Genomic DNA, 23,316 nt, shown 5'->3' on the forward strand with positions numbered 1-23,316 from the left:
ATGGACAGGTAGCCAGCTTGTCACCCTGACAACATCAAAACAGACTGTTCCCCTGATGGATAACACATCTCCAGGCTGTTACTAGGACAACAAAAATCCATTTACTATGCATAAATGGGCACACTTCATTGCTGGACTTATTAACCCAGGCCATGCCACTTACTCTTTAGCTTAATTGGTTTAGATCAGATGCCATGTTTGGATTCCTTCTTCTTGAAGGAATGGACTCAGCTGCAGCTCAGTTTTGTTTTTTTTTTTTATCTTTTCTTCCTCCAATTAATTTCCTCTCTCCAAAGACACAAGAGAGAAGGGATGTCTAGTTGCATTTCATCATTTTCTCACAGGCTTGAACCAGGCACTGACTACAACACAGTGATCTGCATCACCAAACTGCTTTCTGTTTCCCTCTGCTCCTGAGTTCAAGCAGGGCAAGGCAGCAATCCCACTCTATGACTGGCTTGCCTGAGGTCAACGTGTTGTCACCCAAATCAAATTGATGCAGTCTAGGTGGAAAAGAGAGGCAGAAACAAAGCCTAGTCTTCTTTACCTGCACACACTGCCAGGCTGCTCAGCCTGATTTATTTGAAAAAGTCTTATGTCCTGCCATCATATTTGCCATAACACCTTTTGTTTTATTTATTGTTTGGGGTTTTTTTTCAAGTCAAGAGCATTTGCACTGGGAAATGCTGCATCCAAGAAAAGTGAAGCAGTCTGGATGGCCCTCTCATATTTTGTGCTCAGGACTCCGCTGACACCCAGTGAGAGCAGCTTTCTCTGCCTCTTCTCTCCTTCACAGCAGTGGTCTATCCGGTCTCTCTGGCCTCTAACCAAGAGTCCTCCCAGAGAGTTTTTGGTCCCGTAATAACAAATACCATAGTATGACATTACTGTTACAGATTTTGCAGCAGGACCATTACTATGCCTGACTGGTTGTAAACCCCGGACCTATTATGCAGCATAAGCATAGTCAAAACTCAGTACTACAAAGAAAACAGCATAGAAGGCCAGTTAAAAGCTCCAGGAAGGCCCAGAGAACAAGCATCTGAGATCTCCCTGATCCCTCACACTACCGCCTGTGACTGGCACTACGTTCAACCACTCTTAGAAACAAAGACAGTTTAGCACTTCTGTAGGCCATGTTATAGCGCTGTGGGGAAACCCACTGCTAGACACCAGGCAGCTGCTACTTCACCATTCTGTTTTGTTACCCAGTACGCTATACTTGTTATGGTTTGAAGGCAGCAGAACAAGGCTCTTGTTAATGTTAAATGTAGAGTCAGTGATAAAGTAAAATCCTAAGACAAACCCCTTCCCCTTTTCCTTCAGCAATTTATGGATTTACCTTTGACCTAACAAAGCCTGCGAAGAAGAGAAGAAACCCCAAATGTTCCTTAGCTGGAGCTTATTCACAGAAGAGGGAATACTTATGAGCTTTGAGGGTGACCACAGAATAAATAAGAATATGATATAACTACCAAGCTCTTCCAAGAACATGGTAAACTTTTGAGTGAACCGTGTGTTTTAGAGAACTGAAATGATTCAGATTTGGCAAATAGTTTTGGCCAGAGATGATTGGCAAATAGTTTAAGGAAGAGTCAAAACATTTCATTTAATGTGTTTTAAAAAGTGGTGATTTTGTTTCAGAACAACTTTATATATATATTTTTATATATATATATATATGTATGGAGTTGCCAGAATTTAATTAAAATCTCCCAAAGGCAGTATTTTGCATTTTGCTCTTCATTTGTTAAATACATTCAGCTTGGCCAACATACGAAGCAGGAAAAAGAAAGCAGAGATCCCAGTGACTCTCTATCACTTAATCTTTCAGGGCCACAAGTTCATCTATTGACTTAGAGCATCTCTTCAGCTCATCACAGCAAGAAACTCCACAGCTATCAACGTGCTTGACAAAAAAGTCCCCTTGCTTTCCAAGTGGCTTCTTGGAATACCAAATCGAGTCAGGTGATGCTGCGCTTCTCCACACATAGCAGCTCACAAACAAGTAACAAGTAGTGCAGAGATGGTACCACCACCTGCAATAGGATTTCTCACTCTTCTGACAAAGTGAGCTGAGAGCATGAAACCTCTACTAACAGTAATCACAAACATGTTGACATTCTTCTGAGTAACTAGACTTATTCTTTCCTCCAGAGAGATAATAAAATGCTCCATGATCTAGTCTGTGCATAAAACAATCACTTCACAGAATGAAGTGCTTTGCTTGCAATCCTTCTAAAATAGACTCAAAGGCTCCTTATCTACTAAAGCTAGAGGTACAAAGCACCTCTATTCCTTCAGACCCAAAGCGTTTAATTATAGTGGCCATGAGTCTTACTCTCTCTTCTCCACTTGCACAGGAAGCCAAAAAGGGATGCTAGGATGGTTAGTCTGTGCTGGTTTTCAGTGGAACACACAGGTTATCAACTCCAAATCTCATGTGAGCCATGGATGTTAAAGCAAAATGCTGAAAATGACAGAGCTGAAAAGAGCAAAAGAAAAAGTAACTCCCACCTCCATAATACTATTTTGTGTCAGAGAAGTTGGCTTAAAGCACTAAAGTTTTATGCATTTCTTCTGTGGCCATGCAGACCCTCTATCTTTATGCCTTTCCTCACAGGTAGCTGGTGTGTCATCTTCATGCAGGAACTCTCTCACAAGCCTTTCTCAGAGCACTTAAAATAAACATGACCAAACTTTCACCCTGTCCCAGGGTCTGCTGCAGAGTCCCACATACAGGTTCCCACACCAAAACTGCTTGTCCAAAAATCCTCCCTCTCTCCCTCCTGGGATTGACAGAAAAGCCAGACTGCTGCTTGCAACTTCTGCTTCTAGACACAGTCAGCCCTCAGTCCCTGAGCCCAGCTCTGTGTAGAAGCAACTATACAATGACAGACATTTGCAGATCCAGACGGAAACAACCTCATCAAAGCTCTTCTCCCCACCTAAGCTACTCACAGGCTGTGATTATCTTCTGATCAGCCTCTGCTGGGAGAGCATAAGCTAATTGGCTACACAGAGCATGGGTCAATATTTCTTGGTAGTACAACTGAAAATACTTCTCCACTCTCTCAGGGGAAGATAAACTCATTACAAACCCTTATGGCTTGTAACACCACCTTCCTCCTTCTCTCCCTCCCCAGAAATGCTGCCCTCTGTGCAGATGCAGCCTCCCAGGATGCTCTGTTCCACCACACCAATAAAAATCCGGAGTGAGATTCATGTTCCTGGAACTCTTAGAAACTACATCCATGACTATAAGCTTTTACATCCTCAGCCCAAAATGCCACCCCTACTTCAGCACAGGCTGCTTGCTGTAATAACACCAACACAAAACAGGGGCTTTTATCACTGCCGTGGAGTCAAGAATGCTATTGTTTTTGGTTTTTTGCTAGAGCCACTTGGATGATCCATTCAGTGGTGTGATGGAGAAATCAAATCAATGACACCAACACCCACTGATCAGTGAAGCAAGAGAGATCCCAGCCAGTCACGTGCAGGGCCACCCTTTGCCATCAGCCACTGGCCTCCAGCCATTTAGCTGACAAATTATATAAATCATATAAAGAACTGAAAGAATATGGGAGGACCATTATAAATAATTACATTTTGGCTACCCCTCTGAGGTTGGAAGTCACAGGGAAAAATCTTAGAGCTAGTGCGTCTACAGGGACCTGAATCTTATTTCCCTCTCATTCACTTCAGAGAGGATGACGAGTAATGTCAGTGGAATCAATGGAATAACAGTGGGACAAAGCTGAGAAAGAGACTCACCCCTCTCATCTAAACAGACCCTACATCATTGATCCCTGGCTCCCTGCTGACCAGGGCTCTCATTCTCCTCAGCAGCAGATCTCAGGGGCTCATTTTCCCCAGCATAAAGAGTAAGCAAAAATACCAGTAGATCAAAATGACAGTTCTGTATGTTATCAGCTGCAAAGACAGTGGAAATTCAGGACAACCATATCGGCAATAAAAGAGGGACAGCAGTGATGCAGATACCTTTGCTTTTAATTTGATAGCATGAATGTGCTACGCAATAAGCTGAAAATATTATGAGAGCCCCTAACTTGAATCTCTGCCAAGTGAACTATTTTTAGTGGAATGTGTTTAGCCTGCTTGTTAAAGATTTAAAACTAGGCAATAACTGCAGTTACTCTTCTGTCTGATTTAAGTAGGCAACATTTATTAATGTACAGTGATTAAGTCAGTCAACTATTCCAAAGTAAGCCACAAAGACTTAAAGCAATGAGGAAACAGGATGATATCCTGGCTGAAGAAAGTCAGCCCTGTGATCTAAGTAAGATCTGATCCATGATAAACAGCTTATTAAGGCAGAGTGGAGGGAAGAGAACTGCAAGTTATGAAGGAGAATTTGATTTATCCCTCTGAAGGCAAAGTGATAACTGACTGATCAGAGCAAACTCTGTCGTAGATTTTATTGACCCAGTTATCTCATGCAGGTCTCCGAACAGTGTTGGGCTTAGAGTAAGTCCATGCGAGAGATGGACTCAGATTGGGAAAGAGATTCATCCATGATCAAACCCCTGATCCATGTTGTTATTCTGTGTTCACACTTACACCTTAAATCAGAGTGCAGTATCCTGCATATTCACTCTTTAAAATGTCCTGCTTGAGCAACAAAGCTCTCCTGCCCTGTCTGTTTTGCAAGTCTACAAGCTCTTTAGCAATAGATAAACCAGGATATAATCACGCTGCATGCTCAAGGTGAGGGAAGTTGCTTTTGATGATGATATTTTAAACACTTGGAATACCCAGTGATTTTTGCTCAATTACATTATGTTGAAGAAAATAAGTCCACAAATAGATCTACATGCTTCAGCTATTTGTGCAAAGCAACTCATTAAATAGAAGGACTTTTTTCCTAAAAAAGCCTTTTACATATGCAATGGGTAAAAGGATAAATGGCTACAATCTTTGAATACACAAGACTACACAATATAATCTTTGAATACACAAGACTGACTACACAGAGTGGGTATTTCATAGCTGCACAAAGCCCGTAATTGAACTTCTGCCCTAGAGGTAAGCTTTCCTGCAGTGTAAGTGCTTCGAGATGTCATACAGGGGTCATGTTCCTTGTCAGGAAAGCAGAGCTTTACATCCAGTTAACTGTTATCCCCAGCTGTCTTTTTTTTTCCATTGAGACTAGTTTTCCAACAGTCATTCAAGCAAATGTGCTCATTTCCCAGTTCCCCCGCAATTCCCCACCACAGTGTAACAAAGTGCAGATTTTGCATGGCTGCCTTCCAAACTCCATGGTGTTAAAACCATAGCAGTGATGGAAAAGCATGTAGCCTCAATAATCATAATGTAGAACTTGAACTAGAGGTGACTCAGTGGTAGTCAAACAGATGCTATATGAAAATAGAACAGTTTCTATGTACAGAGCACTAACTTGTGGTTAACCCATGGAGTTAGTACTCACACATGAAGGTTTTCATGGCCTGCTAAGCACCAAAATTACTCAGTCTGAATTAAACTGATGACCTCAATTCAGTTCACTGTGTCTGGGTGTCCATCTCAGAACACAGTGACCATGAAAGGCAAGTCCCTTCTCCCATAATTCCTTTGGGCTTCATCTTTGGTGTCAATCACACAAAAAAAAGGCAAAGACCACATCCATACAGTATTTGGATCTCTTCAACTCAGTAGCAAATTATTCACTGGTTTGGGACAGCTCAACAGTGACTGAGAGAGGAAAAGTTCAGGCCACACCCTGCTGCAGAACAAACTAAAAAAATTGCAAGGAAGACAGTGGATATAATAAAAGTGCAACACAATCCCTATTCCTTCCTCAAAGGATTAATGAGAAACTCTTGTGTGTGCATTTGCAATGTCAGTCCCTTGCACCAGCTACCACCTGCTTGGGTTACCAGACCTGTTGGTTGAAGAACAGCTTGGGGGAGTTCACAGTTCAGACTGCCAGGCAACTGACCATTAAACACTCAAGACCAAAGTCTAGGGAAGGATTTTAAAACAACTTGCTGAATTTTACCAATAATAGCTCTGGAAAGGCAGCTTCAAGCCATTGTATCCGTGCTTTTCAGAATGTCCTTCAATACAGATACAGTCCTACCTAAATAGCCCTTACCACTCTTCCTTCCCTCAGAAAACAGCCCAGCTTTTTTAGTCAACAAAAGATCACTTAATCTTTGTAATAAGGAGAGGTTTGACACTGACAGCAACCCACTTCTAATCTCTTTGGTGTCTATTCTCTGGATTCCCCCAAAAGGGAAACGCACACTATTCTGTGGGCTTCCCGTTGAAAGTTGTCACTGACTGATGACAAAAAGCAAATGTATGCCATAATCTTAAAGGCCTGGAGCTAGGTGTTTAGAACTCAGTCAGTGCCTGGGCAAAGTTCACTAAATTTTTGGAAGATCTGAAAACTACTTTTTTTTTTTATCATTAGCTCATAAACAAAAAATGGAGGGGAAGTACATAATCATCATCAAAATGTTCCTCATCTGAACGTGCCTCTCCTGAGCTTGTGTCAGACCAGAAAGCAAACAAGTTGTGCCAAGCCTTCCTCTCTCTGGGAGCTTGTGTCAAGGCTAGGATTTGGATCTTCTGATTTGTTAGCACAGATAATTCCCCATTCACATTCCCCCTTGCAAGAGGAAGGCAAGGAAAGCCACTTGCTACACTATGAACTTTCAGGAAACATTGCCGACCAGCATATCTCTGTGCTCCTCCCTGTGCTGAAACTGCTCCAGTTCAGACAATTTCTTACTCCTGTTGTTGCAATTAACCTTCAGAGAAAATTATTAGCTACAATCATATGCATATGAAGGACTGATCCAGATTATTAGCCTAAAAACTATGTCCTTACTGCAGTCCTACAGTTGTTTCCCCTCCCTGGATGAAATCCTGACCCCTTCCCCACAGCCTGGCAGTGCTTGCTCACTCAAAATTAAAGGACAATTAGCTCCAACAGAGAGAGAGGTGATCACATCTCCTACTTAACTGGGACACTGAAAATTAAAAAGCCCTCCCCTCAGCCAGTGCTGCTCTTGAAAGACCCTGCAGAAAATCAGGCACAGCTTTACATGTAATCTGGTCCAATAGGCTAAACATTTCAAAGAAAAAAGCCAGGGTCAGCATCATCTCTGACAGGCAGGACATGACATGCTTGGATGAGGAGTTTGGGGCTGTGGGGATCAGCCTCCCTGAGGATCTGTGCTTGGCTCCTCTTGGTACAATGCCTGACTCCAAGCACAAACTCCCACCCGGCCCCGCTACTCCCCCCATCAGTACTGATTCATACTCACCATGTCATAAACATTCAGAATCACTGGTTCATTTGCCATTGTTGATTGCAGTAGAGGTTGGATTAAAAACTTTCAGTCCTTGCCAGATGTGTGTTGCTGCCCCCAGGGTATGCTTTTACCCTGAGCCAGATAGAAGGAAATGCCTCATCCTACAGTCTCCAAAGAAGCATGGAGGGAGCTGGAAAGGAGGGAATTCTCGTGGTCGGGGGGGTAAAGTTGGTTGCAAGGAGGCAGGAAGCCTTGAGCTGGGTTTGCTGGTTGTATAGGATTTATTTTACCCCTCCAACAGTGCGACAGATCCAATGTTTCTTTCTAACTCTGTAGCACACCTTGGGGTCCATAGACTCATAAACCACTGTAACCAGGCACCGTCCAAGCTTGTTAATCCCGATGCACAGAAGACAAACAGACTCCGAGCCCAGCAATAAGCCCTCTTCTGGCTCCGCGAGAGAGGCGGTTGGTAGTATGTATGTGTGGATCTCCTGGCGCCCTTCTCGGCAGAGCGGCGTGCTTCGACAGCAGAGAGCTGCCAGCAATACGCAATAAACCGGGACACCAAGGCAAGGAGCAGGTCCGGAGCTGGGCACCGGTATCCCTTCTGCCGGCAGAGCCCGGCGGCACCCGCGCGCCGGCCCCGGCCCGCCGGCGGCCGGGAGCTGTCCGCGGTGCTGGGGCTCGGCCCGCCGGCGGCCGGGAGCTGTCCGCGGTGCTGGGGCTCGGGCCGCGCTCAGGCGCTGCGGGGAGGGCTCTCCGCCCCTGGCAGGACATCGCGAAGAGGCTGTGCCACCAGGGCTCCAGCGCGGGGCTCGGCGATGGGATGAGGAAGAGGAAGGGGCTGGCTGCCCCCGGGGCAGAGGGGGGATCCTGCAACCCTCATCCTGCCCACAGCCGTGCAGGCAGACCTGGCGTCGGCGCCGAAGTTAACGGGCAGTTCTCCGCGGGAGACAGCCCGAGATTATCCTGCGCCGGGGCTGCAAGCAGGAAGATGCCGAGCGGGCGATGCTTCCAGGCACGGTGCGGGGCCGGGGCTGGGCACTCCCAGCTGTGTGTGCTCTGCTCTCCGCCAGGATCTGTCCTTATTTCGGGATCAGCTCGTCCCGAGTCGGGCAGCCCCTACTGACTGATAGCCGGGGGCACCTACCCCGTCCTCTACTGGCTGGATGCATCTTTGCACGGCACACGGTGGGAGGACGGGGAAGGGACGGAGCGGCTGGGCAGGGCGAGTAGTTTCACTTCTGGCAGCGGCAGGGTCTGGAGTTTCTTCTGTCCTGAAGGTACTCTGCTCTCGTGTCAGGCCCGGGCAGCTCTGTCTTGCCAGCAAACACTTCCCTCTGACCTGGATGCGAGAGTCAATTATAAAATCCACTGCGGTAAAGTCATCTTCCTTTTGCTCCTCCTCTCTCTTTAAAGGGAGAGCAGGGTCTGTGATAGCGCTGTGAAAGGGTGCAGCCGGGAGGCGGTGGTCGAGGGAAGAGGATTTCTGCACCCAGAGATTTGCGGTGGTGTGTGAATTAGCACGCTGACCTTAAACGTTCAGACACCACAGAGTCTTTCTGAAGCAGCCCAAAAAGGGGGGGGGGGGGGGGGAAGCAGCGATGACCTCATCCGAGTTGGAGGCGTATCTGAGGCTCTGTGCCGGCTCACAGCCAACCAGATCTGAATGAAAATTGCAGGGAGCCCGTTACATCAGCACAGCCCAGCATGCCCCAGCCCTTCCCGATACTGTCTTCAGCCACATGGGAACCAAACCATACCGTCCAGGAGCAGGGCTCACCTCCCTTTGTCAGGGCGGCAAAGACAGAGAGCTGCAGCCTTGTAAATGATCTGTTATGCAGCATGCAGGAGGATTTGTGGTGCAGGCAGCACAAAAGGAAAGTGAGTCCATGTCCTGCATAGCTAAGTGCCAGCCTGACAGAGTCAGACATAAAACTTTTCCCCCAGCCAGTACCAAAGTAGTCCCAGAACTGCTTTGCCCTAATGGTATACACTTTTCACTTTGCAAGGGCAAAGCCACGGCTTGGGCCTGGGCATGCAGCATGCCAGGGACTCCAGTACATGAGTTTCATCTGGGCTAGTCACTCCATGGGTCGGCTAAGCAATTCCACGCACATGGCACAGGGGCTGGGCCAGCACCTGACTGCCCCGCTGGCCCATCAACCCACCAACTCCAACTTCCCTCTTAGGTGCCATTAACCATCTGGCTCAGCAGCCTGGGCCTTCAGAAGCAGTTTGTGCAGGTGGGAAAAGATGCGTCCTCCACTACCCTATGATCTCAGAGTTCAGATACGGCTCAGAAGGCAGACTGAGTCTCCATCGTCATCTTAAAGACTGTGAAGCAATTAAAAGCTCCCTCTGTAAGGGGCTAAGCACCATCATTCATGCCCTAACTTGTAAACCAAAGATCCTACTGAATCCCACAGGGCTAAACTGTCAAAAATACCCTGTCACTTTTGGGTATGTGTCCTGGTCTGGTGATGGTGATATTTTAAGGAGATTTGAAAGGAGAGGGAATAGCTGATATTAGAGAGACTGATGTAATTGGAAAAGAAAAGCAGCACACAAGCTCTTCCCACACTTGTCCACGTGCTTACTTGCTAAATTAACTCCAATGTCTGCTGTGCCCAGAGTTCACTAAAATAAAAGACTTAAAACAGATCCATATTCCAGGCACAAACTTCTATAAATACTTAGGATTTGGGAAAAGTGACAGGCAGTCACAAGCTTAGATGTTTTGTCCTATGAACATTTCTAAAATAATCACCTAGGCAGGAGAAAAAACCTACAACCCGACCCATAAATTAAAAACAGAATTCCACTTCTAAATTTTAGAGATAAAAGAAGAAAAAAAATGTAAAGCTAAAAGTTTGTCTTTAAACTCACCTTCTTGCTTTAAGAGATCAAAGCCAGTCTAAGTGTGCATTTGTTATTTAAAGGACTTTTGCTGTAGGGGAGACAGTAAATGTCACTTGCACATTAAGACCCGGATTCACTCTCCCTAACTTGAAATGCAACTGCGAGAGCTACATTACGAATGTCGTTGCTCTAGGCTCCCTGTATGCTCATGGAAAGGAGCTGTTCCACATGGTGACTTAGCCTCATCAGTGTTGCAGTGATCCTTTGAAAGTTCCTTTTTCTATCCCATCTATTCTAGGAGACTTACTGTAACTCCAGATAGAAGGGATCAGTCTGACTACAACTGTCATAACATTAATGATGTAAGCTGTTTAGCAGTCACATAAACTCTTTACAAGGCTTGGTTTAGCTTTGGGCGCTGTTGAAGTGTTTCATCAACAGCTCAGGCTGATACCAGTCAATAAACCAAACTGTTCTATTTCAGGGGCATAAGTACAATCCTGCAGACAGTCCTGCTGCCAACAGACACCATAGTCCGAGTCTTGCCCTGTAAAAGCATCAAAATTTAAATGAATTGCAAATACAGAGGAAAAGGGAGATTCTTCTTACTACTAATTAGAGCAGCTGGAACTGGAGCTTTGGGATCTGTTTTGAATTCTTCTTTTAACCACTTATGCTACTTTTAGGACACAGCAGAAACACATTTCTCCCATACATATGCCTAAAGCTAGACAACACCTTCATTCACATTTAAACACCCTGTTGCAAGGCATGATTTTCTGAGATTTTTCACATCCCTGACACTCCCTTCAAAGGGATTCATGTGTTTAACTGTGGTCATCCACACTACTATTCATGACAGAAAGCATGCATCTTCAAGGATCACTGTCTAAAGCAGACAATGTGGTCTTACGTGTGTTCTTAGATTAAGAAAGAGGTGAAGTGAAAAGGGTTAAAAGGAAAATAATGCCACCATCCAACATGGATTAGAAAACCAAGAATCAGGTAATTGCCTGGTACATTGAGCAAGGCAGTAGCTGAGAGCTTCAGCCACCTCCTCCAGGTCTGTGTCACAAAAGTGGCAGCACTGGGCACTGTAACCAGTGCTGTGACATTCCACCAGGGACAAGAACAAAAGAACTGCAGTGCAAGAGAGAACTAATGGATGTATTAGAGATGATGGTCATACCTCAGGGTCTGTCTACTTGTGTTGCTATTCAGAATTCTAGTTTAAATTAACACCTTTCCTTAATTTACCCTCATGCGCTTTCAAAGGCTCCTTAGCAATCCAGGAGATAATGGGGCTTTCAAGCAGGTTTCACAGAGGGGCTGCCCAGTTTAAACTTCAAAACACGTAATGGTCTTGTCTCCACATCAGGTACACCACCCCTGGCTGTCCATTATACTTTTCGACAACTTGTCATTTTGGATTGTATATAGTGCTTTTGTCCATGTCAAGTTGTCATTATTATCCCATTCTGAGTACATTAGCCAAGACTATCCTTTTTAAAGGAAGTAAAAAATGGCCTTTTAAAAAACTAGACACAGTATTTTTTCAGGTCCCTGAGAATGGTGGAGGGTATTCGAGAATGTAAAGAGATTTGCATTGTCCTTCCTCCATCTACGACAATAAATTATGTCCTGGGAGGGTGCTGGAGCTTTGTAGCCTTATTCCAGGAGTGTTACAGGAGGCATTTTGATTGAAAGAGTTTTACCTCACTTCTACCTGAGACATTTGCATACACCAAGGAGCTGACTGATTCTAATCTGACTTGAGTGTGGGATAAGGGAAAAAATGGGGAAAGAAAATCAGCACAGGATGCCAGCAATGGCAGAGGGCTTGTGCTTTGCCCTGTGTAAAGCCATATGTGAAATGTTTAACTTCAGATTGCAGAACAAAGGAAAGAACAACAGTCAGATTGGATGATTTCAACAATTTAAAAGGTTTTATCCAAGACTGTGCAGACCTGCAGCTGAAAGCTAGGTGCATGTTAGTAGCTGGGGGAAACAAAGTTAACACTTGCATTGAATTCCTCATTGAGTCACTCTTGATTTTGCATTTTGTCTCCCTTCTCATTGCAGCTACACTTCCCAACTTTTGAATATTAGGTTGTTTGTCAGGGAGCAATGAAGGCTGGCAGCTCCTGAAGGGATGGGGACCTGAGTGCAATCACATGGCTGGCAGGGCAGGGACTTCACTACCCAGGGCCCTGTCCCACAGCCCATGAGCAAGGTGTGCAGGGCAGGCCTGGAGATGGCCACCACATCAGCGAAGAGTCCAGATCATCAGGCAGGTTCATAGGGACAAGGCAGGTCCAAAGTCAAGCCGGGACATCAGCCCACAGATCAGGCCCAGCAGGGCAGGGCTGGGCACCAGCATCCTACCACGTCACTGTTGCAAGCATCGCTGGGGCAGGGACTCACGGCCCTGGGCTGGGCTGAAGAGTTGCTCCTGGGCCATGGACAGGCCCCAGGGGAGTACAGGACTCTATCACCTCTGTTTACATAAAGCAACACTGTCAAGTGATAGACAAGCAATGTACACAGAGACTTTCAACCTGGAAACTGGGATGAAAATGCTGAACATTCCTGTTCATTCTGATGATAAGGATTAGGCAAGTAGTTGTTGTTATTACAAATTCACAGCACAAACAATAATGGTTCAAGAGCAGCCAAATGTATGCAGTTAAAAGGGAGAGTACACAGTAACAGTAATTTGTGTTGTACACCTGAGGAGCTAAGCAGGCTTAATTTCAGAGGGTTTTTCCATCAGCAACATCTTCAGATTATTTATTTGCATTATGTTATAAAAATGTTTAGAAGCTGCAGGGGGGAGCAGGGACCCATGTTATTGGATACTATATGAACACACAGGAGGTGACTGCACCTTCTCAACGAAAGGTGGTAATTTAAAGAGATGATACAGGTGAATGGCAAGAGAAAAGATACATCATCAACCCTGTGTCATAGAGTTATGGGGAAGCAAAGTGACCAGACTTCAGCCAAACAGCAAATTGGTACAGTCAGGACCAACAAGAACTGAAGCAAGGTGCAATGCCACACTTGTAAAGGAGGAGACAGGAACAGACATCAGAAGCTGTGATCCAACAAGCCAAATGCTGCTTAACCCTGAATGCATCTAAGCTGCCTCTCTCTTGAACCAGGACAATCTTTGTCCCCCTGCTGAGCATGCCCAAAACTACCCCAGCCAAGGCACTGTGGTTCTTCACTCTTGTTGCAGCCTGACAGAGACCCAGAAGATCAGCATGGTGGCACATAATACCCCCAAATAACTTGGTCTGTCTGATGTGCTCTGATCCCTCCTACCACATGTTGGCAGCTGAACACAGTACCCAAAAGAAAAGGCCAAGCTCCTTCAAAAACACACTGCTGGGGCCACTGACTGCTGTCAGTTAGATTACAGGGAACTGGAAACCTGGGTTCTCAGTCCTGCAGATTTAAAGCTCACCCCATCAAGAAGAGCACCCAAACCTTCAGATTACAGAGCTGGTGTAGGCACCTTACATCCTTCTTTTTCACCACACAGCAAAGGATGCAAGACCCTTGGGCTCCATTCCCAAATGCATTTAACATTGGGTGAAGACAATCCACAGGAAAGGAGATGGGAGCTCCGTCACTTGCTCCTAGACATCTTCCCTAGCTACTAAGTTACACTGTTCCAGCATCCTCAAACTGCCTATTCATTAGTGTCCAGGTATTAGATGCCCGGGTATTATGTCTTTTTTTTCAGTCAGGCTGAGTATCATATTCTGCAGCTGCATCATGGCTGCAGTCCAGTCATTCTAGAAAAGTTATCAAAGCTAATGGTACAGGATATTGATTAGAGAGACGCATGTAAGCATCATAAGCTATTCACAGAATTTAGGTATTCTTTATTCTACACCTAAGCCTCTCTGTGCAGTCCTTTCACAGAACCTGAACATAAAGGAAAATTAAGAAATTGCAAAAATATCAAAAAACGTCTCAAAACTAGTCCTAATTCTTAACTTTTCCATTGAGGTTTTTTTATTGTATGTGCAAAATACAACTTGCAAGCCAGCCTTACAGCTTGGTAACAGTGGTTAGTAACTACAAGTATTCCACTGTCTTTACCATGATTGTATTAATTTCTTTTCAAATCACTCTGGTTGGTTGTTCAGGGTTTTTTTTTCAGAATACAAAAACTTCATCCTCTTTTCTTATTTTACTTGCCATAACCTCATGTTGGATGATTAGCCAGCTGATACAATAGTATGCTGCAATTCTCAGGGGATACTGTAGCATCCAGGCAACATGACCAACCTTTTAGCTTCTACAACACCACACCAAAACCCACATCTGATGGCACGTGCATCTACAAATGCCTTCTGATAGGTTCAAGACTACTATGCTCTACTGACCAGCACCACCTCCATGCCAGCTTTAGTAGGTTCACTTTTTGACTATTTTTATCCCCTGTCACTAAAAATCCTCTGTTAATTTTAAAGAGATATGAATTTGTGCCTAAGCAAAGATGGTACGTCTCTAATCCCCCTGGACTACTTCATCCTTTTTCGATTAGACACAGAGAGTGGGCAGCTCATTCCCTCAAAACAACAGGAGGGTATGGCTTCAGTGTTAGACCCTTAAGTCAATTCCTTCGATCTCTGAATGTGGATAGCATTTTACAGCTTTACAAAACTTAGTGATGGGTTTTGTTTAACCCAATATACTCTGTAAGGCATACCTGGGGGGCTCTAACAGGCCCTTGCACATAATCTGTACGCGCAAACAGGCTGTGGCTAGCCATTAGACATGTGCACACTGCTCAGAGGATTCTTTATTTACTCAAGCCAAAACCCACTGCAGTACCTCCTCAAACAAAATTGTCCATATATAAGATCATCAAACAGCAAAGGAATGTCTGTTGATGAAGAGGAAAATCTAGCAGGATTTAGAGATGGAACTCAATAGATTTTTTTTTCCCCTCACTCCTACCACACCCAAATTTGCATAAGCCTGCTGCAGTACACATAACATAATCTGGCTACCAATGTTTTTGAATACTGCTATAATGTAAACTGAAATCCGTATCAAACAAAACCAGTAATGGTATCCCAACCCACCCACATTCATTGAGCTTAGTTTGAGATCTGTCTTGGCAATGACAAACTAATTGAAAGAGCCCACTGCACAAAGGCAGCCTGTGGCAGCACAAGCACGAGCTTTCCGCTTTCTGCCTGTTTTTGTTCACACACTGAGAGCGGCCCCAAGTTTAGACACCATTTGCAGTCTTTCACAAAGGACCTATGTGCTAAGCTCTTTCAAGTCTAAATGCAGGGGGATTCTGGTTAATGGTACCAAAACAAAAAGCTGAGTGTTTGTTTCTACAGAGCTACAGAAAACCACCAAAGCTTCAGATTAAATACATTTGTTTTTTAGGATGGCAGAAGGTATCACAGATGTCTTGGAAATGTATTGGTCAAAAATGGATTATTTGAATCACAGAATCATTAAGGTTGGAAAAGACCTTTAAGATCATCAAGTCCAACCATCAACCCAACACCACCATGCCCACTAAACCATGCTCTGAAGTGCCACATCCACACGTTTTTTGAACACCTCCAGTGATGGTGACTCCACCACCTCCCTGGGCATCCTGTTCCAATGCTTGACCACTCTCTCAGTAAAGAAATTTTTCCTAATATCCAACCTAAACCTCCCCTGGTGTAACTTGAGGCCATTTCCTCTCATCCTATCACTAGTTACTTGGGAGAAGAGACCAACACCCACCTCACCACAACCCCCTTTCAGGTAGTTGTAGAGAGCCATAAGGTCTCCTCTCAGCCTCCTCTTCTCCAGACTAAACAACCCCAGCTCCCTCAGCTGCTCCTCATAAGACTTGTGCTCCAGACCCCTCACCAGCTTCATCGCCCTTCTCTAGACATGCTCCAGCACCTCAGTGTCCTTCTTGTAGTGAGAGGCCCAAAACTGAACACAGGGTTCAAGCTGCAGCCTCACCAGTGCCGAGTACAGGGGCACAATCACTTCCCTACTCCTGCTGGCCACACTATTTCTGGTAGAGGCCAGGACACTGTTGGCCTTCTTGGCCACCTGGGCACACTGCCGGCTCATATTCAGCCGGCTGTCAACCAGCACCCCCAGGTTCTTTTCTGCTGGGCAGCTCCCCAGCCACTCCTCCCCAAGCCTGTAGCGTTGCATGAGGTTGTTGTGACTCAAGTGCAGGACCCGGCACTTGGCCTTATTAAACCTCATACAGTTGACCTCTGCCCATCGATCCAGCCTGTCCAGATCCCTCTGCAGAGCCCTCTTACCCTCCGGCAGACCAACACTCCCACCCAACTTGGTGTCATCTGCAAACTTACTAAGGGAGCACTCGATCCCCTCATCCAGGTCATCAATAAAGATATTGAACAAGACCGGCCCCAGAACCTGGGGAACACCGCTTGTGACTGGCCACCAGCTGGATTTTATTTTCCCCATTGCTTATTAACAGTCCTGTAACACAGAAGTCAGATCAACATCTGAACAGCAAGCAAAAAATGTAAACCTAGCCAGCCAAAGGGTGACAATTCTGTCTTACAACAGTGAGGGAGAAGGTTCAACTGACAGGTGGGACAGAGAGGCTGGGGCACAGAGGACTCTTGCAAAGTTAGTGGAGTTCATGGATGTAAGGACATGTTTCTTACCCTTCACTAACCTTCTGCATCCTTGCTGATGTCTCAATCTCTTCTTCCAGTGCCAGGACCATGGCTCCCCATGAAACACAGACAAACAGCTATTCTGTGGTAGCTACTCTCCAAACCCAAGTACACCGACTTTCTCTCACCCAGTGAAGAAACAGGGAAGAAGCAGACCTGGCTCCCCAAGGCACGCACGAGCAGGGGAGGCAGCAGAGCCTCGGTTCCCCTTTCCCAGGGCCATTTTTCCCCTCAGCAGTCTCTCCTGGGACCTGCGCACACACAGAAGACAATTCTGTATGACTTCTTTAGGTAGCAGAGATGCTAGTATTAGCGTCCCAGCAGAACTCCATTTGCTGCCTTCATTTCCCCGCATACTCTTAACTCATGAATGCTATGAAATGCCACAAAGCATTACTGATACGTCACTAACTGCTCCAACTTCACCACAGAGATGGCAACTCCTGACAGGACTACTATCAATAGTCTCTGAATCACTTTAAGATGAATCAGACTGTTAAAATATTAAATTGTCATGCACCAGTTTGGCTGCTTCCTTACCAAGCTCAAACCTTACAAATTATGAGTAATACTTGCACTGAACAAGGAACTAACATTTTGAAGAAAAATAATCTCTATTTCTCCCATTGGCTAATACCAGGCCAACCATTTTCAGCATGCTGATGAAAATCTTCTGATGAGATTGAATTACTGTATCTTTAAAGAAAGGGGAAAAAAGATCATTACATTAATGTTTTCCAAGTTGTTTTTATCTTTATAAACATTCATGCCATAGCTCCTGCTCTCCAAAGGACGAGGAGGCTAGGTGGCACTGCAGGCTAGTGTACTAGCTTATTATTATAGGAATTCATTAAGTGAATTTGGTGATCTTATCAACAAGCTCCACGGCCAATATAGACTTCTTCAACCCTCAATCACTGAACTATTGAAGGCAACTGGCCTAAGTATTTAATTTTGCAGTGTCAGTCATGGAATGAAAGACCCACACCACCCAAAAGTGGGCACCCATAGGAGCTCACTTTTCCTGAAGTACTGCTCATCCTCATAATTTTGCTTGAAGTAATGGAGTAAGCATATAAATACGTCAATATTGCTTCAGACATACATCAGAGTTTGCCTGTTCTGCCAGTTCCCCATTGTAGGTGTCATGAATACTAAAGCGCACACATTCCCACCTACAGCTATAACCTAGCCCAACAGAGATTGTGATGTCTGCTCCTTTCTGGTTAAAGCCCTGAAATAAAATAATAAAATAAAATTAAAAAAAAAAAATTCTTTTTCTGTGTTGGCTACTCTGCCTAAGCAGTTTGTTAGTACTGCAGGCCTATTTATGTTCCTAAAAATTGTATCAGTAAAGGTGTTATGCAGGTACAGTTCTGCTGGCTCAGAAAATATACACAAGGTCCTGTTTCCGCCAACAAAGCAAAAACCCATAGCAGACTTGCTCCTCCCAGTGAACTCTGTGCCTTGCTCTGTCAGCATCATTCCTGACACCTTCTCTCTGTGCCTCTCACCCCGCCACACACAAATGCATGTACATCTTTAGTTCTCTGCATTTTCAAACACTGACAGACCATATGCTTTAGCCTTGCTCAGGCCCCACCTTAGACTGTACTGCCTGTTGATCACTCCCACTGTCTTCAGTTATTTTATTCCACAAAGAGATTTCATTTATCTTTCAGCATGTCTTGAAAAAATACAGTGTCTGCCTTGCCCTTACCTGCATCTTTGCCCAGCAGTAATCACAGTCACCTTCTATAACAACAATAATTCTCATGTACAAAATAACTGCAAGGAAGAAACTCTAGCTCTGAATTAGGGTGAAGATGTTACTTTGAAGGACAGGCATTTCTAGAATAAAAGCTCCTGCATGATTATTACTTAGAAAATGACTTCTCATTGAAAAGCAAAATACACCCTTAGCAGTATTCTAACCGAGGCAGGGTAAGTACAAGACACAGCATTCAGGAGGACAGCAATAGATTGAAATTCAAAATTCTTCTAGATTCTCAAATCTGACACTCCTGGTGTCATTTTTCTTCCAGCTTTATGACTTACATTTTGATTGTCATGTGTTAAATCTAAGATTATGACATGCCTTACAATGATATGAGGATTGTACCTTTTGGTCTGCAATAGATCTTGTCTAAAGAACCTGGAGACTTAAATTATGCTATCTGCTCTTTCATCTGCTCCAATAGGATAGCCTCGTGACCCTTTAAGCTTGTCACACCTGCTACCTTGAGTTCACATGCACTTTTGTTGCAGTGACACCAGCACTCCAGAACACCGAGCAACACCTTAGTATCACTGCACTGCAGAGACAAAACAGTTGTCCTTACGCCACGCCTCCAAAGATACCAGTTACACCCAGACTGCACTCCTGTACTTCAGGTGGGTGTGGATTTACTGGAGCAGAGGGGTCTTAACCTCTCCTCAGCCTCCTCCTTTTTTCCTACCAGGGGGCTGCGAATTCCCAGACCAGCACCTCTCTTCCTTTCTAACTCTGATCTCACCCACCAGATGTAGGGAACGGCAGAAAAAAAGCAACAGTGCTGTGGCAGGAGAAAAGATGAGCAAAACCCTGCGCCTGGGCAGAATTTGCTGAAAAGAAAACAGGCTGATGTGTTTCCCACAGGGTCTGTAACAGAGTCCTGGGGTCAGAAATAGCCTCTACATACCACCCCTACCCCCCAGCCAGCACCACTGTCCTGTCTCACCAACAGCACAAGACAATATAGTTCAGCTCTTCCGTTTTCTAGTCTTCCATTTTCCTCCCAGGCTCCTCTTGCCATAGAACTGGTCTTTGAGAGAGACCTGGCCAGGGAGCTCACATTGACATGGGACAGATTTCAACAACTCCTCTGCAAGGACAGAGGGCACCTCTCTGCTGCTGTAATCCTGGAACAGCCAGAAGAGGGAGATAATTTACAGAGAAGCTGGTGGGGAACGGGAAAGGGGAGGGAAAAAGGGGCAGACAGCAGCTGAAAACTGACCCCTTTTTTCACCCATCCTATCAAGAGTCTTGGCACACTTGCGTCTCAGATTTTCAGAGGCGAGGAGACACCAGGCTTAGCTTCTGGTCTGTTCCAAACCTCTCTCTTGATTTCCACCAACTCCAGTTAGTTCTTGTTATCTATTATTTGATGAAGGGCAGGGAACTGATCTGGCTGCTGGCAGAATTTATTTTTAGATGTGCTAAAAAAACAGTGGGAAAATAAATCAATTGGGTTGCAAAACAACTGAGTTGAATGGGCAGTCCTTGCTGATCTAGAAACCAAAACATATGTCAAAGTAGCCATGGAAATGGCAACTGCTCTTCAACAGCTAAAAAGCTCAGCTATAGCACTGCAGCAACACCACCTGTATTCTTCATGAAAGTAAATCCTTATGGGATACACAGACCCAAATGGTGTGTCCTATATCATTTCCTGCTCACCACTAAATAAGACAGATGAAAATGGCTGGCAGTAACAGACCAGCGCAAACCCTTTGCTGGCTAAGATGTGCCAGAGTAGCCGATGAGAATTATGCCACCTTAGCACTACCAGCAGAGAGCCCTGGCCTGCAGACACACCAGCCTGCTAGTGCCTGGGACACACCTCTTTAAGTGGGAAACAACAAAGACTGCCATTAATGTGTTTATACAAAGAAGAAATGTTGCTATATGAGTGAGAAAGCAGACATAGCTCTCCCAGTGCCAAAGCCACCAGAGCTAAGCTAAGCTGCAACACAAGGGCATGCTCCTCACATTGAAAGCCCTATGGATTAAGCCAAGGGTACACCCTAAATAGGCAGGAAAAAAAAGAAAATAAAAGAAAAATAATTTTAAAAGCTACAATGGGAAGTTCTGCTGTGTAGAGCTGGGTGGGTAGAGGGTAATAAAGGAGCAGCATATGACTTGAATTCATCAGGCCTCTCCATCCTGCCCCGGAATGACCACCTGTAATGCACTGGAGGCCCCTCTGGAATGCCGGAGACTGTACGAATTTTAGCACACAAGGATGCAGAGGCTATAGGCCCAAAGCACTATCAGAGAACGAAGGAGAGGGGGGCTAGACAATGAACAGGTTTGATCCAACATAGAGACTGAAGCCAACTGAATAGTAAAGTCACAGGTGCAGATTTTGACCATCCTCAAAGGAACCTGGGCTATTAGAATTGAAAAGGAAAGTCTGATGAAACTGAAAATATTGGCACAGACATTTTTCCACAAAGATGTTCACGGTTTCATTAAATATATATGCACATGAGTGTATATTCATATGCACATAGATTCACATACATATAAAAACTGAACTTTTGACAAGAGATCAGTGCATTATTATTCTCACTTTGCTAAAATCCCTTTAACTGATCCCCAGAGTCTCTCCATGGACAACAGAGAAGAAGGGAATTTGCTTCTTTTGTTAAATCCCACTAAGACAGAGTGGGAAATCAATGTTTCCTGAAAAAAACCCAACCTCACCTTTTGTATGAAAAAGCCAGTTTTTACTAAAAACACATCACAGCAGAACAACTGCCGTCATTATAGAGAAAGGAACCACTTGCATAATGGAATCCCAGCAGGTGCTCAACCTTTCTCCTTCCCCAGCTTAAAAGCATCCCAGCCTCATCAAACATCAAGGTCTCAACGAATTCATCCTTAGAAATTTAAGCAGCACAACTCCACCTTTAGCCACCAAGTCACACACATACACATGTCTCCCCCACTCAGAGAGCTGTCAGGCTAATAAATGCAAGGGGGTTAGCTGGATTTTGTATTCCGGGCATACTCCAAAGGGACTCGTGAAATCTCACTATGCTGACGGAATTCAGCTTGGCCTCATTTGCAGCTGTTACTGAGATCCCAAATGGAATCAGATACAGGTCAGGTGCTTTCCATCATATTGAACTGCATTGCTTTTGAAATCTCTCTGCTAATCACATCTCTTGTACATGGTATGAAAAGAGAGATTCAGATGCCAAATTCCAAAAAACGTTGGCTTACGGGAAATTTCTTAAAATCTGCTTTGTGGCATCCCCTGTCCCTGCCACTCAGTTAAATTCATCCAACCTGGAAATGTATCCTGACCCCAGCAGCTGAGGGACAGTCAACAATATCATTTGCACCAGTTCAGCTATGTTTCTGCTAAGATACACCTGTAACAACTCAGAACACCTGAATTTTCCATCTGTGAAACTCTCTGCTAGTGGTAAGGAGACTTTCATGTATGAGGTCTTTTTAGATATGCATAGGGTGTGTTAACAGCACAGGAATAACCCTACCTTCCATTCCAACAAGGTTTTCATCAGGGTTACATCCCCATCTCCCTTGTACCCACTTCACTACTCATCACTGGCCAAAGATGAGCTTATCTTCCCTGCAACTACAATGGAAGAGGGGATCAATCATTTCTATAAAACTAAAGAATCCACAACAGAATACGATCTGAAGAGTTCCCTATAAACTGCCCTGTGTTGCCTCATCACAGCTGTAGGAATCCGTGAGGGAGGCAGCATCCAGAAAGAAGAAAGTAGGATAGTTCAAAACCACCACGCAGCAGAGTGCCCAAGGTTATAGAGGTCGGCTCAGGACCACAACTTCTCTGCAGGACACAGCAGCAGAGCAGTAGCAATCAATGACTGTAAGTAGAACAGATAGGCAAGAGGTGAGGATCTAGGAGAAAGAGACAGAATGTGGAGCTACAGGAATCAAGGTGCAGCCATCAGAGGCATGTTTCGTGTATGTACAATGGCACCTCTATCCACTCGGGACTACTAGGGACACATCTTTGTACAGATGCTTGCCACACCTTGAAGATCCACATTTCCTTGATGTGTGTTCTACTGGAACAGTTAGAGAGTCAAAATACATCAGTAATCTCATCTTTAGATGTACTCAACAAGGGTCATACCCTATCCAATGTCTGACTTGCTGAGGCCAAGCTATAAGGAACCCAAAACCTTCACTCTTATTCATACCAATCCTGTCCTTCCATCATGCCTGGCCCAAAGCATACTTTGTTCTTTCATACATCAAAGGCAGCCCTGCCAAGAAGGACTTGGGGTACTGGTGCATGAAAAGCTGGACGTCAGCCAGCAATGTGCGCTCGCAGCCCAGGCAGCCAACCGTATCCTGGGCTGCATCCAAAGAGGCATGGCCAGCAGGGTGAGGGAGGTGATTCTGCCCCTCTGCTCTGGTGAGAACCCACCTGGAGGACTGCATCCAGCTCTGGAGCCCTGAGCACAGGAAAGACACAGACCTGTTGGAGAGGGTCCAGAGAAGGCCACAAAAATGATCAGAGGGATGGAACACCTCTCCTAGGAAGCTGAGAGAGTTGGGCTGTTCAGCCTGGAGAAAAGAAGGCTCCAGGGAGACCTTATTGCAGTCTTCCAGTACTTAAAGGGGGCTTCTGAGAAAGATGGGGACAGGCTTTTTAAGCAGGGCCTGTTGCAACTAAAAGGGGTCAGATTTCAACTAG

The 23,316-nt window shown here is 45.0% G+C and overlaps 1 protein-coding gene across 1 annotated transcript in view; it reads right to left on the reverse strand.

The window, feature by feature from the left end:
- The window catches only part of LOC309405893 (deubiquitinase DESI2-like), a 54,503-nt gene extending 47,061 nt beyond the window's left edge, over positions 1-7,442 (reverse strand). Inside the window, exon 1 of the mRNA XM_082000834.1 lies at positions 7,299-7,442. Coding sequence (XP_081856960.1) covers positions 7,299-7,337 — 39 coding nt within the window. The 5' untranslated portion in view covers positions 7,338-7,442. The remainder of the gene's footprint in view (positions 1-7,298) is intronic.
- Between the last annotated feature and the right edge of the window lie 15,874 nt (positions 7,443-23,316).

The sequence above is a fragment of the Phaethon aethereus genome, assembly GCF_964289735.1.
Source record: "Phaethon aethereus genome assembly, chromosome: 5".
NCBI classification, from domain to species: Eukaryota; Metazoa; Chordata; class Aves; order Phaethontiformes; family Phaethontidae; genus Phaethon; species Phaethon aethereus.